At 40.4% G+C, this 14,428-nt stretch overlaps 1 protein-coding gene across 2 annotated transcripts in view; it reads left to right on the top strand.

Annotated features, from left to right (window-relative positions):
• The window catches only part of zgc:77784 (roundabout homolog 2), a 72,050-nt gene that overhangs the window by 46,944 nt on the left and 10,678 nt on the right, over positions 1-14,428 (top strand). For both annotated transcript variants that reach the window (XM_004558118.3, XM_076873280.1), the window contains 8 exons: positions 3,113-3,194; positions 3,431-3,596; positions 8,722-8,888; positions 9,234-9,355; positions 9,567-9,783; positions 11,617-11,735; positions 12,627-12,804; positions 14,049-14,267. In XM_004558118.3, coding sequence (XP_004558175.1) covers positions 3,113-3,194; positions 3,431-3,596; positions 8,722-8,888; positions 9,234-9,355; positions 9,567-9,783; positions 11,617-11,735; positions 12,627-12,804; positions 14,049-14,267 — 1,270 coding nt within the window. The remainder of the gene's footprint in view (positions 1-3,112; positions 3,195-3,430; positions 3,597-8,721; positions 8,889-9,233; positions 9,356-9,566; positions 9,784-11,616; positions 11,736-12,626; positions 12,805-14,048; positions 14,268-14,428) is intronic.

The following is a 14,428-nucleotide window of genomic DNA, read 5'->3' as shown; positions in this document are numbered from 1 at the left end:
CGTGTTGTATGCGTTTATAATGTCATCGCTAATATAACGACACGTATGAGTTGTTTACTGCTCGCTTCTTATTTAAATGCTTTTGCAGGCTGAAGTGAGACACTTAATAGTTTCCTCACAAAAATGTCCAAAACAACTGATAGAAAGATCTGCATTTATATTTTGGTACTAATTAGACTCTAGCACAATTGCTGTAATGATTTCCAGCGGAGGGTCAGCTCACCTCGCAGAAAAACAGCACATTATGTGAGAAATACAGCATTAACAATGAAAGAATAATTATCTGGGTTTAAATGAAGCAGCCCTCTCAAGGACATTAATATTCTGTGTATAATTATAAAACTGCTCTTCACAGAGCATCGAATGGACATCATTATGAAATTTCAGTCAGGCAACTATCATTTGCAATAAATTATTGCATCAACTGAAAGAGCATATAAGTGGGCAGTTGGGGTCACCCAGGAAGTCCCGGAGACCGTGGTTTCTGCGGTTTTCGCTCATTCTTTAGTTTAGCTTTCAATCACTTTGGTTTTTGTTCGCTGTTTGGTCAGATTTAGGCACCATCCTCTTGATCAGACTTAGGAACTGTTTGTGTTAAAAGCTCTCTGCTTGTATCGCAGGACTGAAGCCAAAGAAGAAAAAAGACTGCAGCGGTTTTGACTATGTGGCAGCATTTAACATCGTAGGAGTTACAGTGATCACACTGCTCAGTAAAAACTCTTGCTAACATCTATTAATCCTAAATAAATACATCCTACATAAGATATCTTGTTATTCTGATGTCATCAGAATTTAATCACAGTCTTGTAATAGTTGATGTCGGACACAACACAGCATATAATGCTTCTTTTGGCTGCTCCCTTATTCACAAGGGGTCATCACAGCAGGTAGCTCAGCATGTTTGATTTGGCGGATTCTAATGACAGATGCCCTTCCCCACAAGGATTTGTGTCTCCGCCCAAAATCAGATCACAGATCTTTAACTTGGTTGGCAGATGCATAAAGCGCTACTGCACTGAGCCAATGCACAAGCAATATATAATTAATCACTGCTATTTTCATCACATAAGCAAATAAACACTATTACACCAATAACGATCACTGTAGCCATTATTTATGATCATTTTGTTGTGATGCAAAACTATTAATTGCTAAAGTTGTTCTAATTAAAGCTAAAGCTACTTTCAGCTGCTCCCTCATTTGTAAGGGGTCGCCACAGCGGGTAATTCTGCATGTTTGATTTGGCAGATTTTCCCGCCAGATGCTCGTCTTGATGCGGCCCCAAAGAGAGACACAGCAACACATTAACTAAAGTTGTTTAAACTCTCGATTTATTAGCTATTAAGAACTAATGCTTTCTCAAGTGAGAGATTGTTACTGACATAAAATGTTTAGCAAATTCAGTGTAAGGTTTATGCCATCAAAATCATTCTTTTTATGTTTCTGTAATAGTTAGTCTGCCAGAACATACAAAATGACATTTTGCTAAAATATAATTACCATAATAATCTAATTATTTGGGGGGTTTTTTCAAAAAGGAGAAAATTATAGGAAAGCACATTGCTATTTATTGATTAAAATGCAAAATTACATTTATTCATTTTATTCATGAAAAGAAAAACTATATTTATAGTGGCTGAATGTTACTTTTGATTAATTTTTGACTTTGTTGGCTCAAATTTGGTAAATTAGATTCGAAATCGCATCAAAGTTAAAACTGTTTAAGTCTTTCCTTTTAAGCTGTGATGAGTTAGATAAAGAGAGGTCACTTGGAAAAAAATGAACATGATTTATTAAGATACAGAATTTGATTAACAAGCTGTGTGGCGATTAGACTCTGATAAACCATCACAGCAGGATGGTTTATCCGAACAATGATAGGAATTATGATAGGACTCCACTAGAGTATAGCTGAGGGTGAAGATGAAGATGGAGGCGTGGATGGGGCGCTGAGTGACCAGGGTGAGGTAGAGATGGGGGAGGAGGAGGTGGGCTGCAAGGGCCTGAAAGGCAGAGTGACAGAAGATCGCTGAGATTTAAAGTACGCTGACAGAGACATGATTGGCTCTTAAGAGACATGCAAGAAAATGATTGGACTAGATGGACTATAGCGATGCTGGCATTGAATTTGACACTGTGGGAAAGAGGAAGTGATGTAATAGACCCAGGAAAGCAGGCAGATGAGTGATTACTGATATTACTCACACATAAGCTTCATTATAATGTTACATTCCCCTAAAAAGGTAAAGTTACAAAAAAAGTGTTGATGAAAGAGAGATGAAGGCAAAATATGAAAGTAAAGCTTTTGATTAATAATTAAACAGACAGAGATGGACGAGCTGCTATCCAACTCAAAAGAAGAGAAACATAGCAAAGCCCAGGAGTCACTAAACAAAAGCACAAATTAAAAAGGTTAATGACCAACAACACAAACGGCTCACGAGCTTCAAAACCAAAAAAGCCTCTCTAGCACTGGAGCTCTCTTCTCTCTGGTCTTAAGTACTTTGGCTCAATAGCTGAGTAGAGTCAGTTGCACGAAAGTGGGTGGCATCTACTACTGAAGAAAGAACAAGACACAGCGCCAAGGTCAAAATCACAGCAGGCCCGTAGCAACAGTTAGAGCGTGCTGTCTGCAAGCTCCTCGCTCCCTGCAGTATTTACATGTAGCAACAGGGCAGAGATGAGTATGAATCACCCTTGGAGCTTACAGGTGGATGTTGGGGTGGTGAAGGGGTTGAAAGAGCAGGTAATGATGCGGGGTAGCAGCAGTGACACGCTACATTTACAGCTTAAACAAACCAATAAGGGAGGATGAGTTTGGTGTGTGATGTATGAAAAGCTGTGCAACTCAAGCTGCCTGAACTAGCTTGCAGGCTTAGCTTCTTTATTTTTGATTTACTTCACTACTGCTGTGGTGGATGCTATGGCTAGCTCATGCCTTATATAACTTCTTCTATGTATGAAACTGCTTTTTGACATGTCGTAAAAGTCTAGTGGAGTAGAAGCATAAAATGAAAATTAGCAGAAATTGCTGAAAAAGTGAAAGTGTTTGTGGCATTTATTGTGTTATTTTTTTTCAAGTCTGTCTCAAATGCTGACTGCTGTTTAACAGGACACGGACTCGGGTATGTACACGTGCGTGGTTTCCAGCACCACAGGAGAGTCGAGCTGGAGTGGGATGTTGACTGTCAGAGGTACTTAGACTGAAACTCGCCACAGTCTCTCTGTCTGTTACACTTCACACTCTGTCACTCCTCAACTACACCTCCTTTCCCAAGAAACTACTTAGTCTGCCAGTGTTCTTCATAGGAGCACAATCTGTAGCTTCCACAAGACAAAGTACAGTTTGAGATAAAATGTTAATCAAACTTAGCCCACTGATATGATGTAATTATGTTATTTTTGTGTGTGTGTGTTTCTGTAATGAAAGATGGAGGTTCTTCAGTGTCCAGAGCTTCTGAGTTCATCCAGCTTCCAGGACCTCCACAGAAGCCTGTCATAACAGAGGTGACCAAAAACACAGTCACCCTCACCTGGCAGTCCAATCCCCATGAAGGCGGGGCCGCTGTCACCTCCTACATTATCGAAGCCTTCAGGTGAGTTTTCAAAACAGGAGCATACTTTAGTTTTTCAGTCTTTTGTGGACTTGTCTCAGTTTATCTGAAATTTCTAGATCACAGCAAATACAGGCTAACTATCCATCCATCCATCCATCCATCAATCCCTCCACATTAAACTAAATGCAAAAACAAAGCTCTGGTCAAATGTAAAACACGACAAAGCTTTTTAAAAATGTGTTATAGTAGTAAAGCTTATTAATAACTTTTTGCTTTGCTGTACATAGATTTAAACCCTTAATAATGGTGAATTTCCTCTGCTTAACCATTTCCACTCTCAGATCTTCTTCTTCTTGTCTCGCAGACATTGTCTCTATTTGTACCCTTCACTAAATCTGGTCTGAAAAGAAACATGACTGACCAAAGTCTCTCATCATGGGTTAGATTTTCTAAAACCTCAAATCAGAGGAAAGGCAGAAATCTTTTTCACACTCAGTCCTCTTTGAAAAAAAAAAAACTGCTGAAAGGTTTTTATGCTTTTTGATGATGTTGGGGTTTTTTGTCCAGTAATGGTCACATGTTGACTTGCTGAGGTCAGGTCTATATTGAGTCAGAATGTCATTAATAGAAGATGAAGAAAGACCATGAAAAACTACTGGTGCTACCAGACGCTTTAACAAGTGTAACTGGTGAAATGTGTTTTAAAGCTCTAAATCCTTATACTGGTAGCTTTGCCTCTGCACTCCACTATAACAGATTATAGTGGTAGAAATACAGACTTTCAGCTTTAATTCAAAAGGTTTCACAAAAACTGTTTAGTAGTTACAGACATTTTCATATATAGAGTCCCCAATTTTCAGAGGCACACGATTAACTGCACTGACGAGCAGTTTCGTGGCAAAGTGAGGCCTGTTCCCTTGTTACTTCGTGGCAAATGAAGTCATGTGAAGTTCATTAAAAGTGTAATTATATTTGTATTTTCTACATTTGGCTGTAATTTTGATTATGAGGCCTGAAGAGATTTTAGTGCAAGTTAAGGCTATTACTGGATGGAACCCCACCCCCACCCACCCAAAATAAACCAATTAGAGACAGCAAAAACTTTTGGAGTGCCCAAATCCACTTCTTTTTCTTACGGCTGCTTCCTTTCGAGGTTGTCACAGCAGATAATCTCCCTCCCTGTCCCCAACAGCGCTCTGCATGTCCGTTTTACTGCATGCATAAATCTTCTTTGTGGTCTTCCTCTTCCTCCTGCATGATAGCTCCATATGCAACATCCTTTGTCAAATATATCCATTATTCCCCTCTGCACATGTCCAAACCATCTGAGCATTGCCCCTCTAACTTTGTCTTCCAACCGCTGAGGTGAGCCGAGCTGTCCCTCTGATGTACTCACTTGTCATCCCAGTCACGCCTAAGAAAAATCAACTATGCCACCTCCAGCTTGGCCTCCTGTCTCCAAATCATACATCATAGACGGTCTTATTACCATCTTGTTAACCTTCCCTTTTACACTTGCTGCTATCCATCTGTCACAAATCACTAAAGACAGCTAAAATGAGTGATGACAGAATTATTTCCATGGTTAAGAAAAAACAAAAACAAATTACAAACACTTTCGATGTGGTAGCTTTATCATTGCTGACAACCAAAAGACGCCCTCATGAATGGAAATACAAAGTTTACAACAAGGTTCAAGCCAGAGGTTAGACTGAATATTTAAAAAGACTACAAACCTTTCTAAGAAATTCAAATGAACCAGAATGAGGGGAAAAGAAAAAAATTGCAAAAGAGAGAACAGGTCACGATCCGACGTGACATCACCTGTCAAACATAGTGGAGGCAATGTCATGGGCGTGTATGGCTAACAGTGAAACTGGATCACTGATGTTTATTGATGATGTGACTGCTGACCAAAGTAGCAGGATGAATACAGGTGATGGACACAGGGCTATACTCTGTGCTCAGATTCAGGCAAATTCAAATGGAGAAATGGAAAACTCTTCAATGGCAGAGAGACCCACAAACAAGGACAAACTGAAAGGAGCTGCAGTAGAACACATATTATTTTGGGTTTTGAATTTTATCTACTTAATTTATTTATTACCGTAATATACTGTCTTCCTGACTTAAAGTTAAACAGGCAGCCTCGACTTAACTTTCCACCCTTGATAAAGGTCTCACTGTCTGACTGACTCTTCCCAGATAATGAAGTCTTCTTCATTTAGACTCATTAGACTTTGGAAATGACTCATCTCTGCCTGAGGGAGAGACACTTCTGTTACCACACGTTGCAAAGTGAAACCCACCACATCAGTGTTTAGCCGCGGCTTTTCCGAGGAGAGCCATAGCAGCCCTAACAACCAACTAGAGTCCTGAGCGAGACAGGGAGAGTGAAAGAGGAGACAATTACTGCAGTGGTCAGCTTGGCAGCTCTGTCCTGTCCTGGGGCAATGGCAGGAGGGGATGTGAGCCGAGCTGGAAGTTCACTCATTGTAGAAACAGGACGGGGGGTACAGAAAAAGTGTATAGACACAAACATGCACGCACACGAGCACGCATATATTTCTTTCTGTGCAGGCAGAAAGCTCAGTCTGGCACACTTGCACACAGAGCTGATAAAAATCCATTCAGTGCTACACGCTCCAACTCCAATGAGTTGTTTGTTTTTGTGGATCAGAAGGAACAAAGAAAGAAACACTTTTATGATTGCAGTATGCCTTTTTATACCAAACATAGCAAGAGTTATGTTTTTGATTTTAAAAGGGAGGCAGTCTAGATGGAGTATTTACTACATAAATGTAGCAGTTACATTTTCCTTTTTCACTGAAAACAAAACCACAAAAATGGTTTAAAAAAAAAAGAAATGCGAGTCTTAAATGGCAAAACTGTTTCTCTGGAGAACATTTGTTGAGAAAAAAGCCACAGAAGAAAGGAGAAAAAGCTGTGACCTGCTTGATGTAATTGCCTCGCCATTTCCTCCTCCATGGAGTTGAGGAAAATGTTAAACTGCACTCATGCTGCTTGATAGTGCCCGTACCTGCACAGCATAAAGCTGTTGTATCCTCGCCGGGCTCATTCAGTAGTCATCATTATAACCTGCTGCAATTAAAGACGGAATAAAACTTTGTTAGCAAGCTGAGAGAAGCAGCTATGAGGGTTTTTTTTTCTTCCAATGAACAGAAACTCGTGAATCCAAGAAGCGACTGGTGATTTCTTTAATTTGTTTGCTCATTCAACAGAGGCTGCTGAAACATTTCTTGTTCACGTGCCTGCTGAGCGTCAAGCGAGAAGATTGATATCTGTTCATTTAATATGGGGCTGCAGCCAGAAGAAGATTAGCACTGATTTGCATTAAGACTGTGGTGTCAGTTTTCTATTTTAGTTTTCTTTTTAGGAGATTAGAAGAAATTATTCACTGTTTTCCATTTTAAATATCACAGAGGGAGGGGGGTTGGAGCCTATCCCAGCTGTCATTGGGTGATAGTCGGGGTACTCCCTGGGTAGTCTATCATAGGATTAAAATACAGACACAGACAACCCTTCACAGCCATACTTGCAGCCAAGTTTTATTCACCGATTAACCTAACACATGTGTTATTTTACTGTGGGAGGAAGCTGGAGTAGGCAAGCACATGAAAACCACACAGATTCAAACACAGAACCGCTTTGCTGTGAGCCATCAGTGCTAACCACTGCAGCACTGTAAAGAAATGCACTTAAGATCCCATGTTGCCTTCAGAACTGCCTTAATTCTTCATGGCAGAGATTGAACACGGTGCTGGGAACATTCCTCTGAGATTTTGGTCCTTATTGACATGATAGCGTCACACAGTCACTGCGGAATAAATCTCCTGTTGGGTAGTGACAGTACTCAGGCAGGCTGTGGTGTTTAAACAATGTTCAGTTGGTACTAAGGGGCCACCAGCAGCAGCCTGAACCATTGATACAGTACAAGGCAGGATGATCAGTCCTGTCATGATGTTTATGTAAAATTCTGTCTCTACCATCCAAATGTTGCAGGAGAAACTGAGCCCCAGACAACACTTATCTACTCATTTTGTCCACTTTAATTTCCTGTTTTTTAGCAGTAGTGGAACCTGCTGTGGTCTTCTGCTGCTGCAGCTAATCTGCTTCGATGTTCAGAGAGGCACTTCTGCATGGTTGTAACAAGTGTTTATTTGAGTTAGTGTTGGCACCCTGGCTGTTATCCTGTGATCTCTGACATCAGCAAGATATTTTCGCGTAGAGAACTGCCGCTTACTAGATATTTTATCTTCTTCAGACCATTCCCTGAAAAACAATAGTAATCCCAGCTCGTCTGGCACCAACAAGCATACGATATTTAAGGTCACTTATATCACCTTTCTTCCTCATTCTCTTGTTTGGCTTGAACCTTAGCACATCATCTCGACCTTATCTCCATGCAGAACAGCTTTTACTTACTGCTTTGTGATTGGCTAATTGGATATTTTTAAGAATAGGTGTACTTAATAAAATAAGTGTATCTAAAGTATATCTAAAAAAAATAGATATGAAACTGCTTAAAAGAGATTTAACTTTTTTTTTTTGCATTTTTGTTATTTTCTTTCTTCTGACAAAATAATTTACCATTTAATTAAGAAGAGAAAAAAACAGCTATGGCTCATATTTATAGCTTTCTTTCTCCGGGTTATTTCTATTCTTGCTTTGAGATATCACACTTCATTTTCTTATGCTCGCAAGATTAAAAAATGTATTTACCCCTTAATGAGGGTGACTACCGTAACTGCAGTTGCCATATTTCCTAAGTATGCAAAATTCAGATCTCTCCTGACATCTCTCCTGGCTGCTCTACTTTCATCTGTCTGTGCAATTAGGGCATGAGCAGAAGAGCTGTGATCAAGCCTATTACCTTGTTATCTCATGGTAACACGACAGATAACGAGAGAGAAAAGAAGCATCTCTTGAAGCTGTTTATTGTAGTCCTCGCGCCAACTTTACATGCAGTTATCCGAACTCTTTCAGGCAGCAAACACGCTCCCGATAAAGACTTGACCTACCCTTTAAGTCATGTTCACACACTCTTGTTTTGATCTCAGTCGTTCACTCTGACAGTCAGATCTTCATCACAAGAAATTCAATTTTAAGATAGTCGTTTTCTTTGACGTTATCCGTCTTGCAGCCAATCAGTGGGCAGTACCTGGCAGACCGTAGCGGACCATGTGAAGCAGGAGAGGCACACTGTTGTCGGACTCTTCCCCAACACCGTTTATCTCTTTATCGTCAGAGCAGTCAACTCGTACGGCCTCAGCGACCCCAGTCCGATCTCCGAGCCTGTCAGGACACAGGGTGAGTTACATAAGATGAAAGACAAAAAAATCCTTTTTTGATGTAATGGTTTTCATTAGATTCTTCACAGTTCAGTCTTGGTTTCAGTTTCCATGAGGCAGTATATTTTAGATACTGGATGTAGAGCTGAGGCAGAGATAATGTGCTACATGCTTTGGAAAAATAAAACTTGCTTTGCATGTGCAGTCTCAAAACTAATTGCTTTCTCAGTGTGATGCTCTTCTGCCGGGAGCAATGTTGAATTTCATCAAAAAGTTGTTCCCTGCTTTTGCTGAATTTCTGCTATTCAGCTGTTTTGTTTTCATGTTGCCAGGCTGGACTGATTAGATTTCTTTGCTGTCTTAGATGGGAGTCCGACTGAACAGGGAGTGGACCACAGACAGGTGCAGAGAGAGCTGGGAGAGGTGTCTGTCTACCTGCAGAAGCCGATGGTTCTGTCTCCTACGAGCGCCAAGATTTCTTGGAGTGTGAGATTAATACTGATGGGTTTCAAAGTCAGCTTGTAATGTGTGGAGGACAGGCTAATCTCCAAACATTAGCTTCAGAAACTCTGCTCAGCATTATATGACGCCAATAGATCAACGTGTAGAGAAACAGCTGGTTACGCTTCCCTGCTTTTGATAACTGATTTAAATGTGAGACCATGTTTTTGTGCTTTTTGTCTTCCACCTTCTTTAGGTTGCCCGTCAGTCACGGTACGTTCAGGGTTACCGTATATTTTATCGAACGATTGGCAGCTCCTGGCTGGTCCAAGATGTGGAGGCCACATCTGACTACAGTACCATCTTAGCAGATCTGCACAGTGGTACCGAGTACGAGGTCAAGATCCGGCCTTACTTCAATGAGTTACAAGGGCATGACAGCCTCATGGTTCTCCTGCGTACCTCGGAGGAGGGTAAGGAATGTGTATTAATAACCTAATCAGTAGCAAGTAATGCTAACTAGTAGTAAGCAAGTACAGTACTGTGCAAAAGTCTTAAGACACCCCACAGTTCTTTATGTTTGCACAGCAGCCAAACTCTATTGTACTTTTTCTAAGTGGTCTTGACTAATAATCCTTTCTCAAGGTCTTTCACAGTTTTTCTTTGGACATTAGCTGCTTTCTAACTCAGTCCAGTCCTTGTACCTGAGCATGTTCAGAGCTTATTAAGCCACTTATTCATTGACTCATTCAAGCATAAAAAAGGCACTGAACTCAAAGAATGAGCCATAACTTTGGAAAGAACCAATTTTTTACTGTATTTTCATGCACTTGGTTATTAGCGGCCTGTTGCAAAAACCTATACAGATCTACATCAGAGGGAGAGTATCTGAAAGCTATGTCCTTATGAGACTGAAAAAAATATCCAGACCTGACATAGGACCCAGAAAATGCATCTCAACCTTCAGTTGATCGCTGAAGCCTCGTCCCAAATGGTCTCAGTGGAAGGTTGGCTGTCAAAATGGCATTTTTAAGGAAGAGAAAAAATGAGAAAAGGCTGAGCTGTGCCAAATTACACAAGAACTGAAAACCAGCGGAGACGTCTTATGGAGCAAAGAATCCAAATTTACTTTTTTTTTTTTTGTTCAAATCATCGGTTTATACAGAGGATGTCAGGAAAGAGGTTAATGTGGACAGAAATCTGTAGAGGCTCTGTCATTACTTGGGGCTGCATTTCAGCCAGTGGTGTTGGGAATCTTGTCAAAATTGATGGAATTATGAACATGGATGGAAGTACCATCAGATTTTGATCTACATATCAATATCGTGTGGAAATTAAATCAGAAGACTACTTAATGAAATTAAAAGAAATCTTGCCTAACAGAGTTCAGGCTGTGTTGAAGAATAAAGGTCTTCATTCCAAATGTTGACTTTCAGGCTTGATACAATTTTACAAACTCTGTTTCTGTCTTATATTTTACTCAGTTGCTGCACCTGTTTTTCATTTTCCCAGCAAAAATGTTGAAAAAATTAGGAATGGCTCATGGCTTCCGGACAGTAGCATATGTGTTTAAACAAATTTGAGATACCAGTTAAATCCTGTTTTGTTTCTTTGTAGTCGATGTGAAGCAACAGCCAGCAGCTTAGCTTTGCATAGAAACTGGAAATAACAATAGTTAGCCTGGACTCAAAAACTCATAGATAGAGGTTTAATAAAAAGTGGTTAGTATTATGTTAGTTTAGGAGCTTTAGAGGTATGATTTTAACCATAATCTCTAGATCAAGCCGCTTGTGTCCAGCTTTTGTTGAGCAAGGTGAAGGACTGCTGCCAAGAAAGTAAAATAACATGTTTCCTTCCAAAACTGATTAAAGCTCTTTCATTTATTATGAACTATTTTTTATTTATAATATTTAGTCACATTTATCAATGTGGAGGGATTTATTAGTTACACAGTTTAAAGTGCTTTAGATGAGGCAAAGAAATCCTTTAAAAACAGTATTTTTCCAGTGGAGTTAGATTATCAGACAACAAAGGAATGAATGAGTTCTAATTAATTTAGCAAAAAATCTGAAATAACCTCCTAATTTTGAAAAATAAAGACACTGTTTAATTTTCTTATATAGAATGCTTATAAATAAGTAATTAAGGATTATTTTCTTTCAGGTTTTTCTAGTTTCTATAAATTATATCTGTTATTTGCAGGAAATTGTGCAGGAATTATGGACCTGTAAACACAGTCTTATCACAGCTCTGGTATGTATTAATAACTATAGTAACATCTCATTTTTTCTTATCTCTGTTTGCAGTTTTGTGTGCCCCTCCACAGGCTGTATCAGTGGTGCAGCTCACCAACAGCACCAGTATCAGCGTGTCCTGGGAGCCGCCGCCTCATAATATTCAGAGCGGCATAATTAGAGAGTACAAGGTGAGGCCGCATTTTACTGTTTGTCTTCTTCTCTGGTGTTTATTTCTGTTGTTAAGCTCTACAGTAAAGCAAATTGTTCTTTCGATTTGCATCTGTGTGCAGGCATTACTCAGTGTTTCCTAGGTTTGGTTGTTTAGATGCTTGTGAAAAACACAGATTTTAATGAACAATTAGTAATTAGTCATTGCCTTTTATGTGTTGCCAGTACTTGCGATGCTGCTCGGTTTTGTGTCATCAGATTCTCGGCTGAACAGTCACCATCCCTCTCATCTGTTAGCTCTGTGAAAAAAAACAGAGTTCTCATTATCTGTCTCTTAGAATGAGCGCAACACTGATTACTAATCATCAGGCTGCTTATGCAGAGCGTGGAAAAAAACATCAAAATAGAACATGGAGTACTATTGTTTTGATTCCCTCTCGCTGTCTTGTGTCTACACGTAGACAGTTATGAGTCTGATCATGAGAATCCATATTCTTCTGAATGTGTGATGGATCATCAGCCAAAGGCAGGGATCATATTTAATCCCCTTAAATATTTCAATTTCTCAGAAATACACCCAATATTTTGTTCAAGCCCTCAAAGGCTGACGTAAGAAAATATTGCACGGTATTACCTGACACATTTTCATTGTAACTCCCAGTGTCTTCATCACAAATGCTCTATAGGAGATTTAGAATAAATAAAAGGTTTACTCAGTGTTGATGAATGTGGACAGGTGTGGGGATTATGGCAGAGGTGGTGCGAAGTCTTGGAAGGGAAGATTTTACATACTAAGCACTCCTTGTACCTGTTGCTTATATCCTATGGATAGTAGTCTTGTACCATTGTAGAGCAACTTTCATGTGTGAGTTGCCTAAATTGTGAGGACCTTAAACTTTGGTGTCACACAGGTCTGGTGTCTGGGCAGCGGCGTTGAGCAGGAGAACCAAATAAACCGAACCGTGGATGGAGCAGTCCTGTCCATCCTGCTGACGGGCCTGCTGCCTGAAGTCCGTTACACCGTGATGGTGGCTGCTGTCACCAGCCTGGGTGTGGGCGCTCAGAGTCCGCCTGTCAGCCTGCTTCTCAGTGAGTCAGTCAAACTGTTACAGTTACTACACACGCCGAAATATGCCAAGACGCACTCTGCAAGCTGACTTTACCACATGTAAAATGTGTATGTGGAGAGTTGACTGCGCTGCATGAATACGATTAAAGCTGGTGCATCACCAACACTAACTTTTGCAGGTGTTTGTCACGAATTTGAGTCAGTAGTTGTGATTGCATAATAAGTTTGCCATTTATTTTGTTTAGTTTTGTGTCTCTGTGGCTCTGCTTTTTAATTTACTTGGCTATATTAGTCACATAGTCAGAGAAGATGTGTTGCTTCCAAAGAACATGTTTTGCTTCCAGTGTTTCCTGAAATGTTTTTCTTTTACTTGTAACCCTTTTACAGAAAACATGGGAAACTTACCTATTTGAGTTATTGATGAAAGTTAGGTGAGATCTTCTCACTTCTTCTGTTGGATCTAACTTGGCTTATCAAAAAGTCTAAAAACACCAAAGGTGGAAAAACTAGCATGTCTTCTATGTCTTGTTTAATCCGTACCAACACAAGTTACAGTTTTATGATACAGTCAAACTAGGGAAAGATAATTTACAACCCTAAAATAATTGCAACCATGTGTAGTGAACTTGGGACTCTCCACCAGAGCAACAGATTTTAAGCCCTATGGGAGTGTCCGACAAGAGGGTCATGGACCCCCTATTGATCCTCTACCTAATCACACGAGCCAAGGTGTTAAAACAGGTGTGGGTCACAGACAGCCAAGGTTTCGGGTGAATCCACTGTGAAACCTGGCCCCACCCTATTTCCTGAGGTCAAATGGCCCAGGATGTGAGTGGGCGTTAAGGCATCTGGGAAAGGATCTCAAAACTGGATTATAGATGGCAGACTAATTATATATGGCTAAGATAAACTGCTTGTAAGTTGTAACTTTCCACCTGTTGTTCCTTTGGGGCGTCTCCGGCACATCTCCTAATGCGTGTCTGTGCAGGCAGGAAGTATGTCCACAAATAAAATCAATATAACTTCCTTCACGTTTAACCAGTTTTCAAGTGCTTTAATGCCCCAATTTGATCCTAATCCCCTCGACTGTGCTGGCCCATTAAAAGAAGAATTTACTCAGTTTACTATTTAATCACCCTGAATGATATGTGAGGAAACAAAACCATTTAAAAAGCTTGTTTTTTTTCTACTCTGAAGTGACTGACAGCTCTCTGCTTTGGCTGTGTATCATGTGGCTCCATTAACTGGATCGCTTCTCTTTCAGCTCCCCCGCTTGAGAAGACTTCAACGACCGTGACTAAGGGCGATGACCTCAGCATAGCAGAGCAGATCACAAGCGTCATCCTCCAGCCAGCCTTCATCGCTGGGCTGGGTGTGGCTGCGTGGTTGGTGCTGATGGGCTTCAGCGGGTGGCTATACTGTCGCCACCGAAGGAGGAAGCAGCTGGGACACTATACCACATCCTTCGCATACACCCCAGCAGGTGAGGGGGGGAGGAGGGATTAACTATGACTTACTTACCTGCTTTAGGTAGAGAAAAAAAAGTAAAAAGCAGGAGAGGTTATCGTCACAGGACTCGAGATGATTTGATGAACCCTGTCACAGACGACTCATTATGTAACGGAGACATAAAAGAGAAAAAAA

The sequence above is a fragment of the Maylandia zebra genome, linkage group LG14, assembly GCF_041146795.1.
Source record: "Maylandia zebra isolate NMK-2024a linkage group LG14, Mzebra_GT3a, whole genome shotgun sequence".
Taxonomy (NCBI): domain Eukaryota; kingdom Metazoa; phylum Chordata; class Actinopteri; order Cichliformes; family Cichlidae; genus Maylandia; species Maylandia zebra.
The sequence above is the reverse complement of the archived record's forward strand: the minus strand, read 5'-3'. Positions and strand labels throughout refer to the sequence as shown.